The sequence below is a fragment of the Zootoca vivipara genome, chromosome 15 (assembly GCF_963506605.1).
Source record: "Zootoca vivipara chromosome 15, rZooViv1.1, whole genome shotgun sequence".
Taxonomy (NCBI): Eukaryota; Metazoa; Chordata; class Lepidosauria; order Squamata; family Lacertidae; genus Zootoca; species Zootoca vivipara.
Window position 1 is genome coordinate 12,792,774 of NC_083290.1, and position 25,515 is coordinate 12,818,288.

Genomic DNA, 25,515 nt, shown 5'->3' on the forward strand with positions numbered 1-25,515 from the left:
TTTCTCGCTTCCAAGTCTGCAACAACTAGAGTTTGCCAAGATGGGCAGATTGGGAAAGCCATGTCTAGTGCAAACTAGCTTGCCTCCAGATCAGTCTGGGAAACCTAGATTAAACTGCAGTTTCCCATTCTGGACTGCACAAGCCTGAAGCCCACACACAATGGTCAAATGATGGTACGGCTGTGAGCTGGTGCAGCTAAACATTCACCTACAATATCAACTGTAAGGACAAGGCATGTCATGATCAGGGTTCCAGGGCTGGATATGGATGACTCACCAGTCAGGGCTGGGGGACGACTCTCAGCACCCTCTTCTACACAAACAGCAAAAGGGCGTTCAAACATTTGTACTGGCTTTGAAGTCCCAACAATTGGGACTCGAAAGTGTGATGTCAGTTGACTGACAGATGTGCAACTTTGCCCACTTGTAAAATCTGGTTCACATTCAAATGGGAATATTCTGATCTCACCCAGAGGCTAGAAGAAGTTCCCCACTGCAATCTACCTACTTTCTCTAAGTCCCTGTCCCACAGCACCTACATTTTAAAAGACATGTGCAAATTCGTAAGGTAAAGTGGCTATTGCAGAAATCCCACCGGAAATTTGAAATATGCACATATAGATGACAGAGGTGCTGGGGACTGGACCTGGGATCTTCTAGATGCAAAAGCAGGGGCTCTCTCACTGAGCTGGGGTTCCTCCCTTCAACCATCCTGGCAGAACAACCATGTCTCTCCTTGTCCTGTCTCCCCCCCTCACCCTTCATTCGCTGCCAAGTCTTGTCTCCTCTTGCCCAGTTCCTCCAAGTGCTCCCCATTTATTGCTTCTGCTTCTCTCAGGCTTCTCCTGCTTGGCTTGCCTCCTGAAGAGAAACAGGCAGGCCTGACATCCATTTATTTAACCTAGGAAGAGCCGCAATCTGAAAACCTTGAAATCCTCTTACACAACTGTTTTGGCAAGCCCCACCATGTCCCAACAAACATTAAACTGTGCTTGCCATTTGTCTCAGGAATCCTGCATTAATAAACATGAAGAGGAGCACTTTCTACCTCCCACACTCAGTGACAGATGAAAACAAAGACCAGCTGTAGTCATCAATGGATCCTTGTTCTGCACATAAAGGCCTAATTGCATTTTATTTCAAGCCTACACATGGAAAACTTTACTGATGGCATCTTGTCGATTTCAGATTCTAGTATCCCAGTTGACGTGCTGCAAAGCCATTTTTGTTGTAGTCATTAACACCTTCACTGCCGCAGAGATAGGCAATACAGAATCTTTGGGGGCATGCTTCCTCATTGGACAAATGGTATACACAAATCCAACTCCTTGGGAGCAACCTGAGCCCTTTTTTCACTGAGGTTATCTGTAGGAATGCCGTTAGTTGCTTGCTGTGTTAGCAAGGGACATCTAGTGCTGCTGGTCCCATAAATCAATGGCGTTGGATGGAGAAATAACCACCACCACAAGGTTTTCATTTTAGAAAAACCTATCTTGTTGGAAAGTGGGGTGTGGGTGTGTGACATTAGTTCCATCAAGAAGATGGGTTAAATCTTGGGCAGTGGCAATCTCTCAGTGTCAGAGCGCCAGACTCACTTTAAAGCAACTTCATATGCTGGCATCAAGATCATCTTGGCTACTTTCATGCCTGTGTGGATTTGGGGCGATAAGGAACAGCAACCATGGTGCTCTTGAAATGTTAAGACCCACTACATGGGCACCTGCGCCGCCCCCCCCCAATGTAATTGTTCCTATGCTAATCCAAGCATATAGAACCATAGAATTACTGTGTTTCTGCTGCACCCTGCGGAGGCACTTACACTTATATCAGGAAAAAAATATTAAGTAGACGAAGTCATCACATGCACAGGTCTAAGAAACAGGCCCGGGTTGTTGTTTTTTTAAAAAAAATCTATTTTGCTTAACCCAATGAGATGAAGATGGCAGAGTACTAAAAACACGCGCCGTATATCTAAAGAGGAGCCAAGAAGTCTTACTTTGCCGTTGTTTCCTCATCATATTTTGTCTTCAGGTCAAATAACTCTGTCCGTGTCTTTTCCAAGGCTGAAGGGGATAGATGGGGGAAAGCAACATGCCAAGGCATTACTGACATGTTAAGAGCGACATAATGATAAAAAAGGACTACTCAATTACTATTGAACTATAAACTGTTCTCTGTCTGAAAAGTCATCTTGCATTAAGCTTTCTCCCTGACCAAACAAAATCACATTGCAGAAAAACAAGGCTTAAAAGCTTTTCAAAATTCTTTCCTTTAGAAAACACACAGACATACTCTCTCTCTCTTTCAGGAACAGTGAAAGTTTCCAGATTCTGTCCCGCTGAATCTAGCTAAGCACATTATATTCCGTTTATAGATCTGCTTCTGTGACACAAACCATTTGTGCCAGTTAAAACAGGGACCTGCTCTGGCTTCAGATGGGAAAGAGGCCAGGCAGGCTGAAGCTCAGGCAGGGAAGCAAGAGCAGGTAAGTCAAGAACAAGCTACTGGCAGAGAGGGAAGGAGAGACGGAGGGAGGGAGGGAGGCAGCTGAGTCATAGGCAACAGACTGGTCTGGTCTGGTCCCAGGTTTGGGGGTATAAGAGGGCCCTCCTCAAAAAAGGCCATTGGTGGCCACAAAGATCCCAGGGTGCTTGTCGAGGGCTGAGGACCCAACATTTAACTGGCCACAGGCAGAGTTGGTCTGGTAGGAGGGGAGAGTCCTGCTTGAGCATGGCTTCCCATGAGCAAATCATTGACCACTGTGAAGATTGGATGCTGGGATAGATGTGCCTCCTTTGGGTTCTTCGTGTGTTCTAAGCTTGGTTCTAAGCCATTCCCATAGTACCAAAGTTCATCAGAAATCCACGTAGGAAGTGGAGGGGAGTGGGAGTGAGCTCATGCATGGCAGGCTTGCTGTCTCCTAACTATGGTTCGGAAACCGATAGCATTGCATCTGCTCTGGGTCAAAGAGAGCAGGTGGCCAATGTTTCGATGAACCCAAAGCACCTCCCCCTTCTCCGTTTGAATCAGTCAAATAGCAAACCTGTTTGCAACGTTTGCACTTTGTGCTCAGCCTCCTCCAGCTTTGAGGCTGTCGAAACCTGCGTCTCTTGCAACATTCTGTAAGGAGAAAGCCAAGGAAACAACTTAACACAACTTAAAATATATTCATCTCCATGTAACATAAAATAGAAACATAAAAATGCATCTTACGCAGGGTTGGAACCAAGGAGATCTTCCACTGTCTAATTTCAAAAGAAGCAAGCTCCTCTGAGTGCATTCCCTAAAACAAGGATAGCTAACCTTTTTTGGTTTGAGGGCTTGTTGGCCATACCAGCAATGGGTGAGACCAAAAGTGGGTCTGGAGACCCTCCCCCCTGTGAGCCATTCAGCTGATCTGTGCAGGTTGGATTATCAATTCTCCCCACTCATCAATGGACCAATCTGATCTTCAGGGATGGACATCATTGCCCTAATGCAGGCAAGTCAATGTCGAAAAAAGTGCCAGGCAGTTTAAAAATTCTTGCACACCTGTCATTTGGTGGACCCTTTCTTTTTCAGAAGATACTTATTTGGGAGCTTATTTGTAAGCTTATGAGCAAATCAGCAATTATAAATGCATTCAATGAATCATTTAACGATCCAGATTGGCCTGTGGGACAGAGGTTCCCCACCCCTGCTTTAAATACATGCACCTGACTGATATCTAACACAGAACAAGTTTGTGCCCCAAAAGATGGGAAAAAATGGCTCCTTTCAAAAAAATAACAGTTCCCCAACCATGGACGGTTGTTTTCATGTGCATGCTCTCTAGTGTGCTACCTTTGGGCCAAAGGGTGAGCAGTACAGGGTCGGAATCAAAACCCCTAATCACTAGACAGCCTTATTAATATAGATAATATGCATGCTTCACATTTCTGGAGCACATTTAAGAACTTTCAAGCGCTTCACATACATGATCAGAGCAGTCATTCTATTTCCCCGGGCTTTTAAAATGGATTTTTAAATTTTTATGCTGCCCATGATCTCACTTGTCTTCTTAACGGCTATGTTTTATTTGTAATTGTAGTTTTAGCTGTGTTGCTTTACCTTTTACATGAAGGATGGTCTATAATGATAAATACAATATTAAAACAAACACTACCACTGCATTCACCACCACCCTGCCCAGTCCTTACTGCCTGAGGGGTTAGAAACCAGATCCAATATGCTCTTCTTTCAAAAGGGAAAGATTGGGAGCGGGGAATACAGAAATGCCCCACCTGCACATGTTAACTTACCTTTCTTTCTCAGCAAAGTCATTCTGCAACTTTTGTTCCTTTTCAAGAGCAATGTTCTCCGCTTGGTTCTTCAGGGTCTGCTCATATTCCCGGATTTTCTCTTTAAGTGCTTTTATTGTCACCTCTGTTTGGGGTGGGGAGGGGAGAAAGAAAGAAAGCGAGGGGAGAAAATGAGCCAAAGGTAAATAATGATCCCACGCAGTGGCAGAGTGCGGCTATCTTGGAGGTGCAGCAGCACGGCTTAAATTTTCGCTCTCCAGCCCTGACACAAAATCAATGGCCACAAGTCCCTTTGGATACCTTTTACTCCCTAAATGGTAAATTGAACTTTAAATGTTTAAGGTTAAGCAGGATCAATGGACGCTGCCGGGAAGCGGAGTGAAGGTTTCTCTAACCTGACTGCAGGGTGGAATCGCCAGCAAGACACCTCATCGCCCTACATTAAGCTCTAGGGTGATCAGAGATGATGATCAGGAAGCTGTCCGAAACACAATCACACCACGGCCCGTCCACAGGGACCTCTAGGATTTCAGAGAGGAATCTCCCCCCTCCAACCCTAGCTGGAGATTCTGGGGACAAAAACATGAAACCTTCCCCATGCAAAGAATGTGCTTAACTACTGGACGAGAGTCCATGACCAGCTCAAGACCAGATGTGCCCAAGGCCACTTAAACAGAGCCTCCTCCCTAGAGCACTCAAAATATACAGAATTAGAAGCTTGCAAGCTTTTCTTAGCAGCCCTGAATGTTGCCCTGCCCAAGGGTAAGATGTATCTGCTAATACAAGACGGCTGAAGTGCGCAAGGGGCGCAGGGGGAAACCAGGCTGCAGGTATGTGTGAACTGTGCCGTGGCAGCAAGGAGCACAGGAAGTAGCAGCAAAACGTGATGTGGGAATCCCTAGGATGCTATGGACTACCACCAGGGGGGATCAAAGCCCCTCCTGGACCCTCCTGGATTGTGCCAAGATTTGCTTATGCTTCTTCGTTTTGGAGAAGAGACAAGGAATGGCCATGTAGTCTATATCCAGAGGATTGCATCTAAGGCTGATCGAACTCTGAGTAGAAAAAAAATGGGTGTGAATAAATTGGGTCTATTAATTTCAGGGGTTGTACTCTGCATACAACTTAGCTGGATACAATGCCAAGTGTATTTCTTCTGCCACCCCGAAGCAAGCAGTGAGCCTCTGTAAGTCAGTTGCTTCCTCTTTCCTGATGGTATGCTTGACTCCAAAGCTAGGGACTAACATAGGTATTGTAAACCAACGCTTGTACCTGCATTATATTTCAGGGTACTTTTGTTGTTATTATTCTCATTCTTTTGACCAGGGAAACTGCGGGCTGGGCTAGGCAATAGTGTGCATGTGCTATGGCTCACAATAAACATCAATAGCAGCCTTTCCTTAAAAAAAGAATTATTTACCATTCTAAGTATTACGAACAACTAATGAAGGCTTTCTCTACATTCTCTATTTTCATGGAGACATCTGCCAGAATAAATGGCAGGGTCTCTTTGGTACTAGCCCCCCCATTATGTGAAACTCCACAGCAGAAGTGATATAATCCTCCCCACCCCTCGTTTTCATCACCAGCGGAAGTTCAGTCAGGCAGCAATTAGTGCACAAAAACTGTTCGACCAATGCATATCTTTTGATCTAAATGCTACTAGTTTCCTGTTTTATACAGACATACAAACACATACATTGCAGAAAGTTTCAGTGAGTCTTTCCTGTGAGCAAAACTGCAATATAGAAAAGCTACAAAACATATTATCCACTCTTCAATATTAGGATGCAGGTAAAAAGAATAAAAAATGGCAGCCACCTTCACAACTGACAGCTCTCAAAGCTTGCAGGTACTGAAGTAATTTTGCTGGTGCCATGATGCCCAGAATTAGGTACTGCCATAGTAACCTCAGTTAGTAGAGCATGAGACTCTTAATCTCAGGGTTGTGGGTTCGAGTCCCATGTTGGGCAAAAGATTCCTGCATTGCAGGGGGTTGGACTCTATCACCCTTGTGATCCCTTCTGTGATTCTACAATTCTATGATTCTAACCACAGGTCTTGTGTAAAAGGAAAACAGTTTTAGAGAGAGCAACTTCTCATTCCCATTTCAGGACACTGTTTGCTGCAAAGTCCAAATGGGAACACACACAACCTGAAGCATTTGAAGAGGTGAGCACTCGCTGCTTGTAATTACAGTGTTTCTATCTACAAGGGACACCATTAACAGCTGGCCCATCCACTTAAATAACTAACCTACATTGCTTCAATATCAGCACTCTACCCTAGGGATAAACAAAGTAAAGTGAAGGCAGCAAATACCCACGTAGAATCACATATTAAACTGGCAGAAAACGGCACAGTGCTAAGCATTCCCTGTAAATGCGTACGAGGCATACAGGCAGTGGCTGGAAAAGATTCACATATAAATTAATACATTTAAGCTGGGCCTTAATATTCAAACACTGAAAAATGGCTACTGCAAGAAGTTAAAAGCAGGTCAGCTAAATCCTGAAAGACAAATGAGAACAACAGATTTAATTGAGGCAGTGATACGGCACATGTTTGATACTTATCAAGAAGATTCTAGCTGAGAGCATGATCCAACACAAAAAAAGTCAGGCCTGGGGATGCCAGAATCTTAACCTGCCCCTGGAAATCCTGGTGACCACAGGGGCTGAGAATAAAGCCTGCTGCTATCTACTTTACCCGCTCATCTACAAAGCCTCATCTACAGTTCTTTTTCTTGGCCATGCTACAGTGCAAAAGGTTACAGATGGCATTCCTTCTCTAAATATCATTATTATTTCCTTATCTAAATCATCGCCCCAAACATTTATGTTCACACATAAGTAGGAAGAGCATTCCTCACCCTTCCCAGTTTACCTTGATTTTTCACTTCTGCAAATTCTTTGTTGTACTCCTCAAGCGTTTCTCTAAGTTTCTGGTTCTCTGTTTCAATATCGTGCATGCGCTGGACTTTCAGCTGGAGCTGCTGCCCCAGATCCAGAGCTGGTACGGGATCTGAACAATACAAAGATGAAGACAGATTGATCTCCATTTCCAGACAAGCAAGTTTATAATTCAAAGCAATACAATTAAAAACTCTATTGCAATTGCTTGGCAAACATGTCTGTGTGCGTGCCAGCAAATATACACACACATGAGAAAACACACAATTTATGTATTTGGCGCCAGGTCAAATCCTTTCCAACAAGTCAAGTTATCTTGGTCACATTTCTTCAGGAAGTTCTAGATTTCCCATCTGATCTCACATTGGGGGGGGGGTTCCTAGATTTCTAAACTTTGGGGAAGCTTAGAATTTCTCAGATCTAGATCTTTCCTTTCTTGGGGAAACAGGAGAACTGGCAGGATGTGTGAAGACAGGGAAGAATTTGGTTGCTCAAACATTCAAAACAAACACTGAAAAACCACACCAGGATTCCCCCACCGAGCATTTGGCCAGAACACTCAGGCAAAAGGGTCTGATCAAGTGGGAGAGAAGCCCCAAGTCCTAGTTAGCTAGCACATCCAGGCAGCCCAATAATGTTCAAAGCATCCATAGAAAGGCACCACAATACACCTGCCACATATGGCTGGACAAGCACGTTTCACAGAGACTGCTGGGCTGGTCATGAGCTTTGCCAGCCAGAGCAGAAGAATCCTGGAATCTAAAAAGGGACTCATAAAATAACGCTGCATACATTTCGGCGGTGGGCGCCAGCATCACTTGTGAAATGGCTACAAAGATTTAGTCTCCCACTGAGGAATGTTAAACACACCAATCTCGGAGGATCAACAACAGTACATATTAGGGAGCTCGCTTAATTTGCAGCCGCCACAATCATTAATTTTACAGACCACCCTCAGTTGCTGGAAATGCATAATAAGCCCATTGTACCTCTCTTAACGCATTAAGTGCAAGGCTGGGCACTTTGCAATGTGTCAGTCCAGCACCAGAGTTTATAAAAGAACAGCACTGGGTTATGTTGAGGAAAGAGAGGCAGGGTGTGCTGCGTTGTGTTAACTCTGCTCAGAGAGGGCTTCCTGCCTTGCCACCTCCATAATGCAAGGGGAAAAACTGAGGCTGCTTATCACTTGCCCTCACGGCACATGCATAGTTTATAACTACATCACTTTCTCATTTGTGGTTTTTAGGCCAGGGTGGTTGTTTTTTCTTCTTCATTATTAGCACTGTTAAAATATTCATCTCGCATTAGGTCTTTTAAAAAAAAGTTATTTAACACAGGGAGGATTTGAGAGCAATTATAAAATTTAAGTTCAGTGGCAGCTCGGGGAGGTAAAGCCCCAACAGGACTGTCCAATTAAGTAGTGCACAAATTGCTGCCACTATTTCCTGCCCTCTGCTGGGGCCGGGCTGGAGCGAAGGGTGGAAGCACTTGAAACAACCAGTGCTCCTGCTGTCTCTCATCAGGCCTTGTGGGCTGGAGCTGGAGCCTGGAGTGTAGCAGGCCCAACTCCCATGGGTGGCGAACTGGAAACACGGATGCCCGAAGAGGCAGAGATGGGAGGAGTCTGTGCACTCCAAGCAGGAGAAGAGCTTTGACCTGGCCTTGAACCAACGAGGCCAAGTCAAGGCTTTCACTCCAGCCGTCTTGAGTAGAGGAGCACCCCTAAGGGGAGATGTGACCAGAAGGGTCAATGCTGACCATTTGCCATGACCTCCACAGTGCTGTCGAGATGGAGCTGGCAGGCTCTGATGGTGGGAGAAATAAGGGGGATCCTGGGGGGTCCTGGGTTGGAGGAGGGGGGGTATCCTATCTGTGCAGCAAATTCAGTCACTTTGGAAGAGGGAGCAAGGATGCCAGCTCTCCCCTCTGACCTTCCTATGGAGCTGGAAGCCTCGGTGGGAGCTGGGGAGGGCTTTGATCGGCTAAGACGGGAGCCTGAACAAAAGATTCAGAGTGTGCACTAGCGTTCACACTATTCCCACAAGACCAATGAGTCTTGTGAACAAGCACATCCTGCCCCAACTTTGAAAGCTTGGTGGGAAGGGCAGGAAAACCTGTTGGGGCATCTTCATCACTTCCACGCCGTTACAAACTTCTTGCCCTGCTCCCTGACTTCGGAGCACTGTGCCTGCTGCTGAGGCTGTCTGAATAAGTATCTCTTTCATATTTCCAAGCAAGCACCTCTGTTTGCATGTGCTGGGTGGGAGTAGAGCAATCTGACAAGGACTTCATGTTGGACCCACCCAAACCGTATTTCTACATGTACACACATCTTTAACTACAGGTACTGTCTGAAATAGAAATAGCATCTTTGGGAGTATATTGCAGGACGCTCCCACAGCTAATCAGAAGCCGCGCCTTGGTTTCTGAATGTTTTGGAAGTCGAACGGCCTTCCGGAACACATTTTGTTCGAAAACCAAGGTATAACTGTACTTTCCCTCAAATTTTTGCCCATCTCTTATTCTATTATTATTATTATTATTATTATTATTATTATTATTAGGTAGCAGGAGCACATCCTTGGCAATGGGACCAGAATCCAACCTTCACACTTTCCCTCCACCTCCAAGTCAACCAGCTCCACCGAGATCAGCCAGTTTCTGCTCAACAGAGAACTTTGTTCTCTGCTAACGCCCCATCCCTTAAAGAGACACCTGACAGCAGTACCATGAGACACTCTTCTCCATCACCACCTGAACTTTGCCAACCCTCTACCTCAGGGTCTGTCGCGAATTCCTTCACGGCGCTTTAGCAGAGATGTTAAGAGTTCCAGTTTCTTTAGTGCAGTATATTTATTGTGAGCTATATACAAATATCTACAGGCAGTTCATACACAAGCAGTTCATACACTCTCTAAACCTCTCACTGACCACATCCTTCTACAACACCACCACCACCACTGCTGGATAGGTTTCCCTTTTAAACTACTGGCAGCCAATCAACTGACAGCACATTACTGCTGAGTCATTCTGACCCAGCACTTCTACAGAAAGTATTGCATCAGCCAGTTTCACTTTACTAGTACACTCAGGCCTGCAGACTTACTATTTCACACAGCATTCTGTGGATCCCAACAGGGTCCTTCTCTAGCAGATCCTACCAGTCCCACCTGGCTTAAGTCACAGGGCCCATGAAAATTTTTAGGGCCCCAAGACATCCAAATTAACAAGGCTTTCCTGTACTAAAATCAGCCAGGCATTTTGTATTAACTATTACTCACCCACCCCACCAACATCTACATTATAAAATGAATAATGACTAAACCTTTAGTCAATAAGTTCCCAAATACCTGGAAAACATTATATCGTAAATGAAAATGTTGGCACTCATAATTATTCATCAGGATATGTATATTTAATTTAGCTTTATTAAAGGTTAATGTCAAAGAAGCAAAACAGTCGCAGAATAAAGTATGAGCATAATGTGAAGCCTATCTCCTTGCATTAAACTCCAAAATTTGCTTAAGCCAAGATGAATGATTAAAATGTCAGCAGATTTTGAATATTGTTTTGGGATATGCTAAAGAGGCCACACTGAACAGACTTCTCCACTTTAATTCGTATGGCTTCTATTAAAGAACACTAATTTAATAATCACGGCTATAAAAACTCGGCAATGATTCTGCTACGTGTCAGCCCAGCGACTGCTACACTTCAAACCTAAAAATGTAACAAGCTTCAAAAGGTATGGGAACTCAGAATAATTCCCAAGGAGGGCCATTTTAAGTATTATTGTACAAACCTTGAAGTGGTATCTGTTAAGGAAAAATGATTTCAAAAAACAAAAATGATTTCACTAAAGCATATAAAAATGAAAATCTACTAAAAAACTACACTTTGGTTATTAACTCTCTTACAAGAAGAATGAAACACAGCGTTTGAAAATAGCTGTGGAGATGACTTAAATCCCCCCCCCCCCAATATTCCTCCCAGTGCCAGAAATTTGCACCAAATATCTCTCAACTGGGAACAAAAATATTCCAAGTTGGTGGGGAGCAGAATATCCCAACCAGATGTGAGGGTGTAATCATGTAAAATTATTTGGGGGACTAAGAAGAGAAACAATTGCTTCCTGTGTTGATACCTGGGTTCGAATCTCTATCCAGAGATGTGAATGTACTCTTTTTCTTTCTCCTCCAACATGGGAGGAACGTCAAGAAGTCTACCTCACAAGGCTGCTGGCAACTTTATAATTGCCGAACAAGACCGTGAACACTGGAAATGTTACGAATAAATTATGTGTTCCACAGAACATGGTTGAGTGTAAATCTGATAACAATGTATTTTGTAGACTCCTATATAACTTTTTTTTGGGGGGGGGATTAATAACCATTATTAAAACAAATAACCTGCCAATGCTGAGCTAATTAACACAGGCAGTAGGACAGAAAGTCACCATCTCACGCCAGACCCACATTAACAGAACCGAACTTCTCGATGGACTGCAACTCATTCTTTCTGCAGCTGTTTTTGAATCATTTTACTGACGGCTTTTATTGTTTGTTCTTTTTGTGTATTACTTTTTTATTGTATTTTATTATTCCTGTAAGTTGCCCCAAACAATATATGAGGAAGCACATGCTTCATTTTAAAAAAAATAAAAATAAACATGCATGTATTTTTCTTTGTCCTGTAAGACTAGCATATGCCACTAACATTAACCTGGAAAATCCTGTTTTCTTCTGAACTCAAGCCTTGTTCCCAAGAAAGAGAGAGGGTAGTGGACTAATAGAAAGGCAGATGAATTTTAGAAAAATGCTCTCCGCCCATGGGACACACCCTTTATTCTCCAATGTAACAGTTTACAAAGGGAACATTGAGGCTGGCCCTGTCCGTCTCTTCCTCCCTTCATCATTAGGTGAAGGGTTCAATGCACCCCTTGTGAGCCTTGCTTCCACAATGACATCATGTGCCCACGTGGATTACTTTGCGCTGGGGCACTCTAGGCTAATGTAATCATATGATTACATAATTAACCCAGCTGTCTCATTAAAAAAATCAACTGGAATTCAGGGCATAATTAGTCATACAGCAATTAGCATGCTGATGAGCAAAAATGATGAAAATCCCTCTAGGTGGGGAGTTTGTGGGGACCACCCATGCCATTTCCAAAAAGAAAGTAAAACCCATCACGGCTGTACAGGACTGGGAGCAAAAGGAAGACCAGATCTGGATCCAGACCTCCAGTTCAGGTTTTGCAGATTGCCAACTGTGCTCAAAAAGGAAGGGTGAGTGTGCACACGCAACAGAATGCCCTATAATCATCAGCAGAGAAAGGTAGAGGAACGCAAGGGGTGGGTGTCATGAGCCAGAGAGGCTCTATGTCATCCTAGCAGGGTTGGACTGAGAAGGCAGAACAAAATTGACTGACAAAGAGGTCAGTGGAGGTCAGTTTTAAGAGAGGTGTGGCACGAGTCAGAGAAGGTTAATATGAAGAAGCTGGGGCAGTGAGAGGAAGGTCGATGAGCTGCACATAGAGATATAAAGCTGGGGAGGGAGGAGAGAGAGAGAGCGGAGAAAAATGTGGGTCTCTTTTGGCAATGGTGGAGAAGTGGGGGCATTTCCTCTCCATAGGCCAACAGAACTGTCACTTAGCTCTCAGCAGAGCATCCTCAAACACCTGCCCAGCAGCAGACCTCTCTCCCCATGATGGGTGGTGGATGGGCTTGACAGTGGTGTTCTTCTGCTGCAGTGAAAAATTACTTGCTCTCCCCAAAGTTTTTAGATCTTGTTTAATTTCATTTTTACTTTTTAAAAGTCTCTAGTCCTTCTGTGTCTTACACTGATTTTTTATTATTTTAATGGGTGGTTTTTAACAAGATTCTTGGTTTTTTCTTTCTTTTCGAGATTCCTGCTCTTCTGTTTGAATGCAAACTGCAATGAAGCCACTTTATTTTTTTACAGAAAGCAAGTATACAGGCACACAAAAGATAAAGTCAAGACCCACAGCTGACCTCCTCCACAGCCCTGCTGCCTGTTCACCTGTCCTCACTGAGTGGGTGAAAGCTCCTGCTTACTGGGCCCTCTTCCTCTTGGAGGTGGTGCAGATTTGAGCAAGGGCAAGTGAATGAGCATTTCACCCAGAGTCCTCTGAAATCTGAAGCTGGCGCGTCCGTCCTGAGTGGGTGTGCGGCTAACTGCAAGACTGCTCTCGTCTGCTTTTCAGAGCTCTGCACAACATGGAGCTTTTCTGCACAGAGTGTGTATCTGATTTTGGAACGATGTCTGCATGCACCCAGAAACTTCAGAGCATAGCATCCATGGTCCTCTCCTGGAAGACTGCTGTGCCACCTTTGGCAAAGGCAGGGTTTCTCTACACGGAGGAGGTTTTGCAGTGGTGGAATGGCATTCTGGAAAACATGAAGTCCAAACCACACCAGGAGTTAGAAAGTGCTCCCTGGACTCCACCAAAGGGACTGTCTCCTCTCCTTTGCTGAAAGAGAGAGCAACGCAGTGGAAACGCAGGAGAATTTACTCAACAGGATCAGGAGGCACATCTAAGTCTCTCTTTGAAGAGATTTTGCATTAAAGCATAGCTAATCTGTTGTTGTTTTTTAAAGACATAAAGTATAAAATGTCCAGCTGCACTAAAACAGAGGTCTCTGAACCAGAGCTTTGCAGCTGCTAGCAACCCCATAATCACCAGTGTATTATCTGCACAGAACTGAAGCATGCCCTCTATGGGCACAACTTCAATGCAACGAGGCTGGCTATCTTTATTTATCCTGTTAAATTCCCATTTGCCACGCACTAACTCATTCGTCTCCTGGTGGTGGAAGGGGATTGTGACAATGGCGTGGGGTGGGGTGGCGTGGCGTGGAGGGTGGAGTGGAGTGGGGGAAGAGAACCAGAATACTAAAACAAAAGGACTTCATTACAGGCCGGTAACACTGACAACAGCCAGACAGCCAGTTATGAAACACGAGCAGAACCACAGAGGCAATTAATTTTTTATACAGCTGGTAATGCGCTTCCGAAGGTTTGGCTCTAAAAATAATTCATTCCTGACGCTTCAACTCCTTTTCGGAGTGGCTGTATCTGCTCTTCCAAAACCAGGTCTCCACGCAAAAGTGCTCAGTGATGGGTTTTCTTTCGAGAAAACACCCACAGAGAAGAACGGTTCGTACTGGTGGGGGGGGGGGGTGGAGGAGAGAGAGGAGGAGATAGAAAAGAGCACGTCCTCCGGCAAGTCCTTAGAAAATGCACTGTTTGGTTTTAAAGGCCACTGCACACCATCAGCAGTGCCACAAAGCAAAAGGGAGTTCTTAAGTGTCCCTTTTATTTTGCCCCCAGGACGTTCTGAGCAATGTTCACAGCAGAGAGGCCTCAAGAACACACTCACCACCATCCCTCCCTCCCTCTCTCTCATTTATGCCAGGGCAAAGCAATGCCTCAAATGGTGTGGCTCAAAGCAGCACCTTTTTCTCAAGGCCTCTGCAGAGCAGAGGGCAGACTGCTAGCCTTGGACATGAAGACACCCCAGCTGCCTTCAGAGAAGTTACGATTCCTTGGCTTCCCCCAACCTTGCGGGATTCATCGGGAGGAGAGAACGAGAAGAACAATGAAGCAACTTGCACGCCAAAAGGAAGCAAGAACAAATTGTCATAGCAAATCCTTGCATATCCATCCACAAATGAAATTGCATCTCAGACCAAATAAGAATAATTGCACTGTGGCTTCTGAATATTCAAACGCCTTCCGGTATAATTAATTCATTAATTATTCCCCAGAAAAATTAATAAACCCACATCGCCTAGGGGTTTCTCGCAAGGGAGCTGTACCCCGCCTCCTGACGCAGCCAGCCCGGTGACAGAAGAGTGATGGCCCTAAGGCCCAAGCTCCCCCAGGACTTCTTAGGAAGCGCAATAGAGAGCATGCTTTCAAGCATCTCAAACACTGGCTGTACCAGGCTCTCCTCTAAATCAACCCAAGCTTCCTCTTTAATATGCTGATTTTTGTTGTAAAATGAGACTCACCCTAGAGACTAAATGTTTGCAAAATAGTCCATCTTGCTAACATGGAGGGGTGTTCTGGGCTGGGATCATGGTGCATGAAGACAGGGGTTCAGTATTTTTATCCTTGCACCATTTTCCCAGTTAAAAAAACCCAAGCTACCCCCATTATTTGTTTATTTCCCCAGAGGGACACCTCCCCCCCCCAGAAAATACATTATGAAAACCTGTATTCCCATACATACACCACAATTTATAACAGTATATATCTACAAAACATTGTTGTTGTTTTTTATTACGTGATCCACAAGCCAGCATTCTTACAAATCTGGAGTAACAGAGTTTGGGCTGCAAGGGCACCCAGAACTGCTAGAGTTAGTGAATGTTATAAATGAATACAAACAAAGATTTATTTTCTGGAAATAATGACAAGCCAAGAGCTGCTGTCTAAACAGCAAGAGTTTTCAAAAGGGGGATGTGGCTACTCTTTAAACTACCGGTAGCAATTCACTCATCCAGGGTATTGGTAGGTACTTTAAACAACCAGGGCACAAATCTGCAAAGATAAAAATGAACATGCTAATTTATGTGCATACATTCCTTTGGGCTAATTTGAGACAGTGGGTGGCTGGGGTCTCCCCTGCCACTGTTCTTTGCTTACAGGCAGCTCAGCACTCTGCAGTTTTTGTTTTTTAATTTAAATACTCTTTAAAAAACATGGGGGGGAATGGGGTAAGAGATCCAGAGCCCTACACACAAGTCCCAGGGTTCAGCACTTCTGGATCGTCCCCTACCAACACTCCAGCCATTTAGCTAGAAACATGGTTTAGATCAGTGATGGCGAACCTATGACACACATGTCAGATGTGACATGCAGAGCCCTCACTGCTGGCACGTGCCCCATCGGCCCATTCACGCTGTTGTTGTTCCCCCCATTTGTTCTCCCACTCCTCCTACAGCTTGTCTCTGCTACAGCTTGTCTCCGCTACAGCTTGTCTCCGCTACAGCTTGTCTCTGCTGTTTAAACCAGGATCCTTTTTTGTTGCTGGTAGCCAGAGATTGGTTTTTTAACCCTTTCTGTGCTGTTTTTCCTGGCACTTTGGCAGACTATGATTGGGTGTAACAGCGTTCGTTTTTTTAACCCGTTCTGTGCTGGGGTTTTTTGGCGCTTTGGCAGATTATGTTGGTGCTGCGTGTTAGTTCCAGCTAATGTATTATTTGTCATTTATTTCTGTTCTCTTCCCCCCCTCCAAGCACAGCAGCTTTGGGGCATCCCCCCCAAAAAGCAAAGCAACTTTTGCACCCCCCCCCCAAAAAACTGCAAAACTTTGGTCAGCACCTCCCCCCAAAAAGCTCAGCAACTCTGGGCACTTTGTGATAAATAAGGGGTTTTGGGTTTGGTTTGGTTAAATAATTAGTTTTTGGTTTATTAAATACAGTTATATATTATAATTATACATTTTTGTTATTTAAACTATAAATATCATGAAATTATGTTTTTTTTTCCTCAAAGTGACACACTACCTGAGTTATGCTCAGTTTTTTGCTGAATTTTGACACACCAAGCTCAAAAGGTTGCCCATCACTGGTTTAGATGAACAGCTTACTGGAGCTGTCTTTAGAGCCTTTGGGTGGGGTGGGGGGCTTGATGATACAAATACTGGCTCTGTATACCAGGCATGTCCAACAGGTAGATCAGGCACCCCCAAACTGCGGCCCTCCAGAGGTTTTGGCCTACAACTCCCATGATCCCTAGCTAAGAGGACCAGTGGTCAGGGATGATGGGAATTGTAGTCCAAAACATCTGGAGGGCCAAAGTTTGGGCATGCCTGAGGTAGATCGTGATCTACCGGTAGATCACTGGACGTTTGCAGTAGATCACTGGTAGATCATTGGCTCCCCCCAAAGAAGCTGAACAACTGTGGCTCCCCTTAAAAAAGCTCAACATTTTACCTCCTCCCTGGAAAAAATTCAACAACTTTGAACCCCCCCCCAATGGGCCTTCCTCCTTCTTAAAAAAAGCTCAACAACTTTGACCTGAACCCCTGATCACTGCCAGTTTTTAACTGTAGATCACAGTCTCCTGGGAGTTGGCCACCCCTGCCACAACAATGTTACATGCAAAAATTCAGAAAAGCAAAGTCCCTCAAAAACAGACACACTGCAAAAATTATGGGAACAGGTTGAAATGATCCAACCGGCATCTTTGTTGAAGGATACAATAAATTTCAGAATAGAACTGGCCCTCCATGATACAACATATATAGGAAAGAAGTTAGGTTTTTAAAGGAACAGAGGTAGACTATATATTACTACCCAGCACCATCACATTAGATGTTAAGCTTTCTTGTCCAATAGTAGTAATAATAATGTCACACAAGGCAAAACTCCTAGGGCCTGCACTACAGAAGGAAGTCCAGTGTGCACAAAGTGATCTTTAACAACAAGCAAAGAATTACAGGCTCAATCCATTAAGAACTCCTGCCACCTATTTCAATAAGAATATGGAAGGTAAAGATTCACACAAAAGTCCTGTACAGGCATTTTGATCAGTGTAAATAAGGGCTCAAAGTTAAGTTACTAAACCATCTAGGCCAGATCAGACAAGAGCTTCTACCTTGACCTGACCCCTACAGGGTTGTCCACGCACAAGTGCAGGCACAGCTCAGTGGCAAACCACATGTTTTGCCTGCGATATATTTTAGGTATAATCCCCCAAATATGGTATGGTTACTTTCTGAAACCCTGGAGAGGTGCTGCCAGTCAGAATAGACAATACTGGGCCAGATGAGTCCGATTTTGCATGAGGCGGACTTCCATGTTCTAACATTCCTAAAGGTGCACATGTGTACAATTCAATCTGTGTAGGCCCAGATTCACTGCAAAGTCTGGGCTTAGGCTCATTACATATACTGTAATTCTTTGGTTTATGATTGTGTACATTGGATGTGTTTTCTCTGTTAACCCAGTTTGTCAAGACTGCAATCAGTTTTCACGTAGGGCATATTCTAGCTGCAGCTGTTTCCTGAGCCTTATTATGGGATAGAGGAGCTGTCCTTGCTCTACCAGTCAGTCTAGAAAGTGGGTTTGCCTCCTCCTGCTGGTGGAGGCAAAAGACTGGCAGGAAGCTGACTAATCCAACCAGAGGAAGGTGCTGCCCCATATTTTAGGAATGCCCTTCAGCATCATCCAGCAAATGTCCCTAACCACTGGTTCCCTGGTGAAGGAATTCTCCCAACACTCAAATCAAAGCTTTGAAACCATGGAGTGTAGATTGCTGAATATCCAAGAACCAGCTCTTTTACATTGGTACGCTACTACTTTTAGCTATGGATAGAAGCAGAATTTACAAGAATCAACAGGGCGGCCTAAAAAGCCTTTTATAAACTATGGGTATGATAATGAAAAGAAAAAGAAAAGAAAAAGGAGAGCCTGGAAATCAGAATGCTAGGAATAAAAAGCCAAACACACACACAGAGAGGAAAAATCTTGCTTTATAATTATAGACAACCATGTAATAGAATCAGTCCTCATTACTCACAATACATTTCCCAATCATATCAATTTTTCAGCTTGGAGAGCAAGCTCAGAGGAAGCACATGGCTGATGGTTACAGCATACATTTGGTGTGCATCCATTCCGACAAAGTTTCCAGTCTGCCTTATATTTGCCCAGGCTTTTCCTGACCCATAAAATTGGACCGTGTTTAATGTGTTTGAATATGCGGTATTCCTCTTTTATACGCTTTTCTGTGTTTTTATATTGCTGTCCCATTTGTTTTAGGTTGTGTTTTTATTTTAATCACATATCATTTGGGTTTTTTTTTATTAAAGACAGTACACCACTTAGAAGTTTTTGAAATATTTTGCTGTATATAAATGCTTTTAAAACAAATAAAACAGATAAGAGGCCACATGGCCAAGCGAGCGGACCATCCACATACAACATAGCTTTCAGAAACAGCCTGCTCTCGAAACAACGGAATGTGAGCAAAGCCTCCAGTGGCAGGAGAGCTAGTGATCTGGTTGAGGCCCTGGTCTCACCATGGGATGGCAAGATGAAGACACGATTGTTCCTAAGGGTCCTCTCCAATGCTGCAGGGTCCATAGTGTCCTTTGGTTTACCAAGGAGTTGTAGACGATGAAGCAGCAGCACTTTGCTGTGCACTGTTTGCATGGCACTTGGATGATAAAGTCACTCAGCTCTGTAGCACCTTGGATGCAGCAGTATCTAGCAGCCGTGTCTAACGCAGCAACTCCCATACCAGACCCAGAATTGTGAGATGTGATGGACTGCCCGCCTGCTCCCATGTACACAATGGCCTAGACATTTGCCAAGTGTGTGCTATTTGGCAACACGTGAGAACATACTCAGGACCTGCAACCCATCTGTGGAATGTATTCCCATCACAGATTCTACTGCCACCAAACCTGATGTGTTTTTAGAACCATTTAAGAACCCATTTATTAACCCAGGCCTTGGCTGAACTGCTTGTGGAGTTGAGCAGTCTCCCCTTTCTGACTTGTCAAACAGCTTTATGCAATGATTAATTTGTTAGTTTTATGTAACTGGCTTTATTGTGTATTTATTTTTTTGTATTGTAACCCGCCCTGGGATTATTTTGTAATAAAGAGTGGGCTATAAATTCTCTGAATCAGATCAACTTTTTCACACCAAGGACCCACTCTTAACCCAAACATGCCTTTGGGGACCCATTTCTTATTTCTTTTACCCATTTATTTGTATGGTCATAGTGCTCTTGTTGCGACCCACCTTGGACCAGGCTGCAACCCACTAGTGCAGGCATGTCCAGCAGGTAGATCATGATCTACCAGTAGATCACTGGACATCTGCAGCGTTTTACCTCCTCCTTGAAAAACTCAACAACTTTGACCTGAACCCCCGCCAAATGGGCCTTCCTCCTTTGACCTGAACCCCCCAAAAAGGGGTAGATCACTGCCAGTTTCCAACTCTGTGAGATCGCAGTCTCTTGGGAGTTGGCCACCCCTGCACTAGTGGGTCCTGATCCAGCAGCTGAAGACAAGTGCTCTAAACAAATAAACAGTTAATCCCATATCGTTCCCTGAAATGCTAGCCAGTAAACCTCACTTACGATTTCTTCCCATTAGAAAGTATTGCAGCGTATTGATTGGCCAAATACTTCTCAAATACACAGCCAACTGACAGGCAAAGGAGAAAAGGCCCGCCAGGACATGAAACTCCAGACATCATTTGCTTTTCATAACAGGACAATAAGTCTGCATACCTGGAACATCAATTAATCTCTTGTAGACATTCAAGAATGCTGCCTCGGCTTCTTTGCTTCTTTTGCCCAAAGCATCAATCTGGAAAATAAAAGGGGGAGAAGAAAGGATCTTCAGATCAGTTATAGAGGAAGAAAATACTACCACTTACACAAGCAAGGGTAAATTTATGGCTTCATAAACATTTCTGGGGATGCCAGTTCATGTCTCCTTTAAAGCTAGAAGGTCAGAGCTCCACATGAGAACAGCAGGATTGGAAAAACATTTCCAGTTCCTTAATGTAGGCGTCAGGTTTTTATTTATTTTTTTACTACCAGCCCTTTACAGCCAAATCTGGTTCCTGCAAAGAGGAGGGTAGAGTGAGAGGGCAGCAAGAAGAGGCAGCAAGGAATAGGGATTCCTAGTACAGTATCTCAGACTGTCCAGCAAGCCTGACTCAGACACCCTGCGGAGTGGCCTGTGGCTGTTGGGACTTGCTTGGCTGGTCCTCCTACAGTTTCCCCTCCTTGGCCAGAGCAATGCACAGACCTCTCAAACATTGTGTCACCGGTCCTAGACCCACTGGGGACTAAAAGTCCTGACATTTGCAGGCTGAATGCACTTCTTAGATTTAGAGGTGCAGGAAAACTGTCGTCGTTATTGCTATTCCTGTTTTGGGCATACTGTATTTTTATTCATTTTCAAGAATAATATCTAGGTACAGAATAAAAAATATCTTCATTAGTACATATGTTTGTCATTTTTAAGTCAGCAGAAGTTATGGCAAAGGTTGAGGAATGCCATGCATCAAGTAACAATAGAACAAATAACTATTCTGTGTGCGCGCCCACCCGTAGCTATAGCTATCCTATGTGCGAATTTTGTTGCTGCTAATGAATCTCACCTCTGGCATAAACTACTAGGTAGCCTTAAGCAAGCTACTCTCTCTCTCTCTCTCTCTCTCTCTCTCTCTCTCTCTCTCTCTCTCTCTCTCTCAATCTCCACTCTCCCATATGTAATATGGGTATAATACTGACCTCGCTTACAGGACTTTTGTTCACACCACAGCATGATAATGAATGTGAAGAGCTTTCAACACATGAAGATGCTCTACAATGCTAAGAACTATTTATTAATAATAATTTTATTGGCAGCAATAGTATCAGCACCACCGCTATCATAATCATTGTTTCCTTCTATATTTGGGGAGATGGGCTACCTTGATGCCTCCTGCTTTTTCCAAAGAAGCCACAGTAAAGTGGTTGGCAAGGAAGCATTTTGTAATTCCAACATTCATTCTCTCATTAACAGAGAAAGCACACCTGGTTAAAAGGCGTCAGCAAGCACAGAATCCATGCAATGTACCAGCTTAAGGGTTTATTTCACTCTGCTCTAGAATTCTAAGAGACGTCATTTTTACTCTGTTTACAGTCTCATTTATCATGACTTGCAGTGGCTTGACAGGAAATAAGGCTATTTGCAATATACTATCCAGGTTGGGTAATTCCTCTCAAAAATTGCTTTGCACATGAGACTGGTGGATCAGTATGTAGGAAGAAGCAGAGCACCCTAGTCCAAAATATCCCACAGACCTAATGGCTTCCTAGGCCTCTCTGCTGACCATCTTCTCAATCTCATCCAACCAAGGTTGGTTTCCTAGCTTTAGGTCTTATCTCAAGTCATCTCAACCCCCTCCCCCATATCCTTGGCCCCTTCCTTTCTCAGGTTCAACTTCTTGTGCTCTGTGGACCGGAAGACCTTTAGATACTGATGCGCTTTGTGCATATCCATGTCTTAACATTGCCCTCACCGCACATGTTGCCTATTCTGGGTCTGGCAGACACAATGACACAGCTGCCTTCCCAGCAAACTGGGACCTTGGGGGGAAGGGTGGACAATTGATTGATTGATTGATTGATTGATTAAAGCAGCAATTGCAAGCAGTTGTGAAACTGCCCTGTAGCACCCCATGAAGCTCCAAACGGTCACTTTGCTCATCTTTTTCAACCTGCACCAGCCTGAATCGAGCAAGCAAACCCAGGAAGCAATGGGGGAGCTGTGGCCCAAGAAGTGCAATTAATAGAGAGCAGTGACACAGCTGTTGCTTCAGAACCAGGCCTGCCTCTCAACCAAGCCATTAACATGTCAGCTTAGGAAGCGATACATCCTAACAGCCCCATGATAAACAATGCATGCTCTAAACCATTATGTAGCACTTACTGGACAGGTACAATATCGGCTGCGCCAAGATCAATAAATGCACCTTTTTGCTTTTAATGCCAACAGCGAAACCTACATCATGAACTAATAGGCTGCAGCGTGTGCTTTATTTATCTCAGCAAAAAGGAAAAAAGACAGCAACTTTCTACCAAATTGTCTTCTCTGGATTAAAAATTAACATACAAAAGAGCATAGCTAATTTCCAGGCAGTTTTAAAAAACCGGGGATGCAAGCTATAAGTTGGCTACCACTACAGAGAAGGCCGTATCCTGCATACCCACCAAATGAACTACAGATGGCACTGGAAACTGAGCAGGTCCTCCCCTAATTACAAGAAAGGGTAGGCTGGGAGGCTCATTTAAGTATCCTGATCCTAAACCAATTAGGGTTTGGAAATACAACAGAGTCCAGTGAAACTGGCATAAAAATGGAGCCATGTGGTCCCAAACCTGACCCCAATCAAAACGCTTTGCTGCATGCAGTACTTGGCACCAGCCAAATCTTCCAATTTGTCTATTTTCCAATTTGTCTACCTGACTAAAGAGTTCCAGTCTTCTCAAAGACTTAACCATTTGCAAGCTTAAAGTAGGAGTTTTAAAGGAGATCCATGTTATTTCTTTTGTTTCTTTTTTAAGGATTTGCTTTTTGCTGTCATCACTGCCACCCCGCAGCATTCTGGCAGCGCTCCCCCCCCCCGATTTCAGTACCTAGGGTCTACAAGGTAGGCACATGCCTACTGTTGCCAGAACAACCTACCACGTGTTTACACCATTTGTAAAATGCAATGTTTCAGAGGGGAGCCAGTTAGCTGAGGCAGGATGCCTCCTCCCTGGTACGGAAAGGAGAAACGTGCCATTCTTCCACCTCTAGGACAGCCAAGCCTCTTTGGCACTCCATCACCAAACTTCAAGGTTTTCACACTTGCTGACTCTACCGCCACTGCCCAGCTTCGCCCTCCTCTTTCAGGATATGAGTAACTCCTGTCAATTTCACCTCAGAGTTTCTCGCAGCCTTCAAAGGGGAATCACATGGCCCACAATGATTTGGTTGGCATGGCACGAGGTACCCATGTCACTGGCTCACAGCCGCTGCTGGCTTGAGTGAAGCAGCTCCTTGGCACCGTCCACTCTGGACAGACCAATTCTGCAGCGAAGGTGCAGAGGGGCACTCCACCTGCCCTTTGATCACAGCACCAGTCAGATACTTTCAAGAGGAAGAATTCCAGGTCAGCTGGATATTTCCGAGACCTCTCTGTGAGGCCAACAGTCAATTCACAGAGAGGTTTCTGGAGTGGAAGGTGTCGCCCGCAAACTGATTGGGGAAACAGATTAGGTAGCAGTCTTCGAACATGCCCTAAATGCATCAAAACTGCCAGTCAGTGCGCTTGGAAAATCACAAAGAAAACAAGTTCTTTTCAGGACAAAGTAACCTGCAATTTGACATCAAGTCTCTTTTAAAAGGGATTGGGGGGGGGGATGAGGGGAAATACCGGCTTTTTTCCACCCTTTCACCCACATGAAATCATGTGAACTCTTTATGCATCAATGCCCGACCCCAAAACCAGGGAAAAAACCCACAAAATAAACACTCTGTAAGGTAAAGGGCCCCTTCAGAATTGATGCTTTTGAATTCTGGTGCTGGAGGAGACTCTTGAGAGTCCCATGGACTGCAAGAAGATCAAACCTATCCATTCTGAAGGAAATCAGCCCTGAGTGCTCACTGGAAGGACTGATCGTGAAGCTGAGGCTCCAATACTTTGGCCACCTCATGAGAAGAGAAGACTCCCTGGAAAAGACCCTGATGTTGGGAAAGATTGAGGGCACTAGGAGAAGGGGACGAGAGAGCACGAGATGGTTGGACAGTGTTCTCGAAGCTACGAACATGAGTTTGACCAAACTGTGGGAGGCAGTGGAAGACAGGAGTGCCTGGCGTGCTATGGTCCATGGGGTCACGAAGAGTTGGACACGACTAAACAACAACAAAGGTAAAGGGACCCTTGACCATTAGGCCCAGTTGTGACCGACTCTGGGGTTGCGGCGCTCATCTTGCGTTACTGGCTGAGGGAGCCGGCGTACAGCTTCCAGGTCATGTGGCCAGCATGACAAAGCCGCTTCTGGCGAACCAGAGCAGTACATGGAAACGCTGTTTACCTTCCCGCTGTAGTGGTACCTATTTATCTACTTGCACTTTGCCGTGCTTTCAAACTGCTAGGTTGGCAGGAGCTGGGACCGAGCAACGGGAGCTCACTCCATCGCGGGGATTCGAAACCGCCGACCTTCTGATCGGCAAGCCCTAGGCTCTGTGGTTTAACCCACAGCGCCAGCTGCATCTCAAAACACTCTGTACCCTACCCCTAAAATCCAAGTTGTACCCATCAAATCTTCTGTAGCCCAAGCCCATCAATGCCATACACCCCCTCCCAATCTCATCAAGGCACTTTGCTTTTCTCATGCCCCCTTATCCCCCTGTTCTCTTTGCTTCCCTTCTTGGAGCAGAGTCCTTACAACCTACAGCTGATCCAATGCCAGAGACAGAGGGAGGCTCCTTCCCTGGCTATCCACAACACACAAGTTGCTGCTGCCACAGGGAGGAAATTAAAGGGTATCAATTATCCTGGAGGACATATTAGATTTGCTCCAGATTGTTTGGGTTTTATCACAATGGCTGAGTAAAACCTTTTAATCAAAAGGCTGCAACTTTCGGAGCCTCAATCAATGAAACAAAAAGCTGCAGATTTCAACACGTGACTTCCACGATCTGGAGCAATTTGTAATAGCTTAGCTCAACGATTGCTTCTGGGAGCTATCTGGTGTTCCCCCACCCCACCCCCACCACCCCATTACATTGT

At 44.6% G+C, this 25,515-nt stretch overlaps 1 protein-coding gene across 11 annotated transcripts in view; it reads right to left on the reverse strand.

Annotated features, from left to right (window-relative positions):
* Positions 1–25,515, reverse strand: part of CUX1 (cut like homeobox 1) — a 264,706-nt gene that overhangs the window by 115,010 nt on the left and 124,181 nt on the right. For all 11 annotated transcript variants that reach the window (XM_035138890.2, XM_060268524.1, XM_060268521.1 and 8 more), the window contains 5 exons: positions 20,471–20,549; positions 7,167–7,304; positions 4,281–4,404; positions 3,044–3,120; positions 1,997–2,063 (listed from right to left, as the gene is read on the reverse strand). In XM_035138890.2, coding sequence (XP_034994781.2) covers positions 1,997–2,063; positions 3,044–3,120; positions 4,281–4,404; positions 7,167–7,304; positions 20,471–20,549 — 485 coding nt within the window. The remainder of the gene's footprint in view (positions 1–1,996; positions 2,064–3,043; positions 3,121–4,280; positions 4,405–7,166; positions 7,305–20,470; positions 20,550–25,515) is intronic.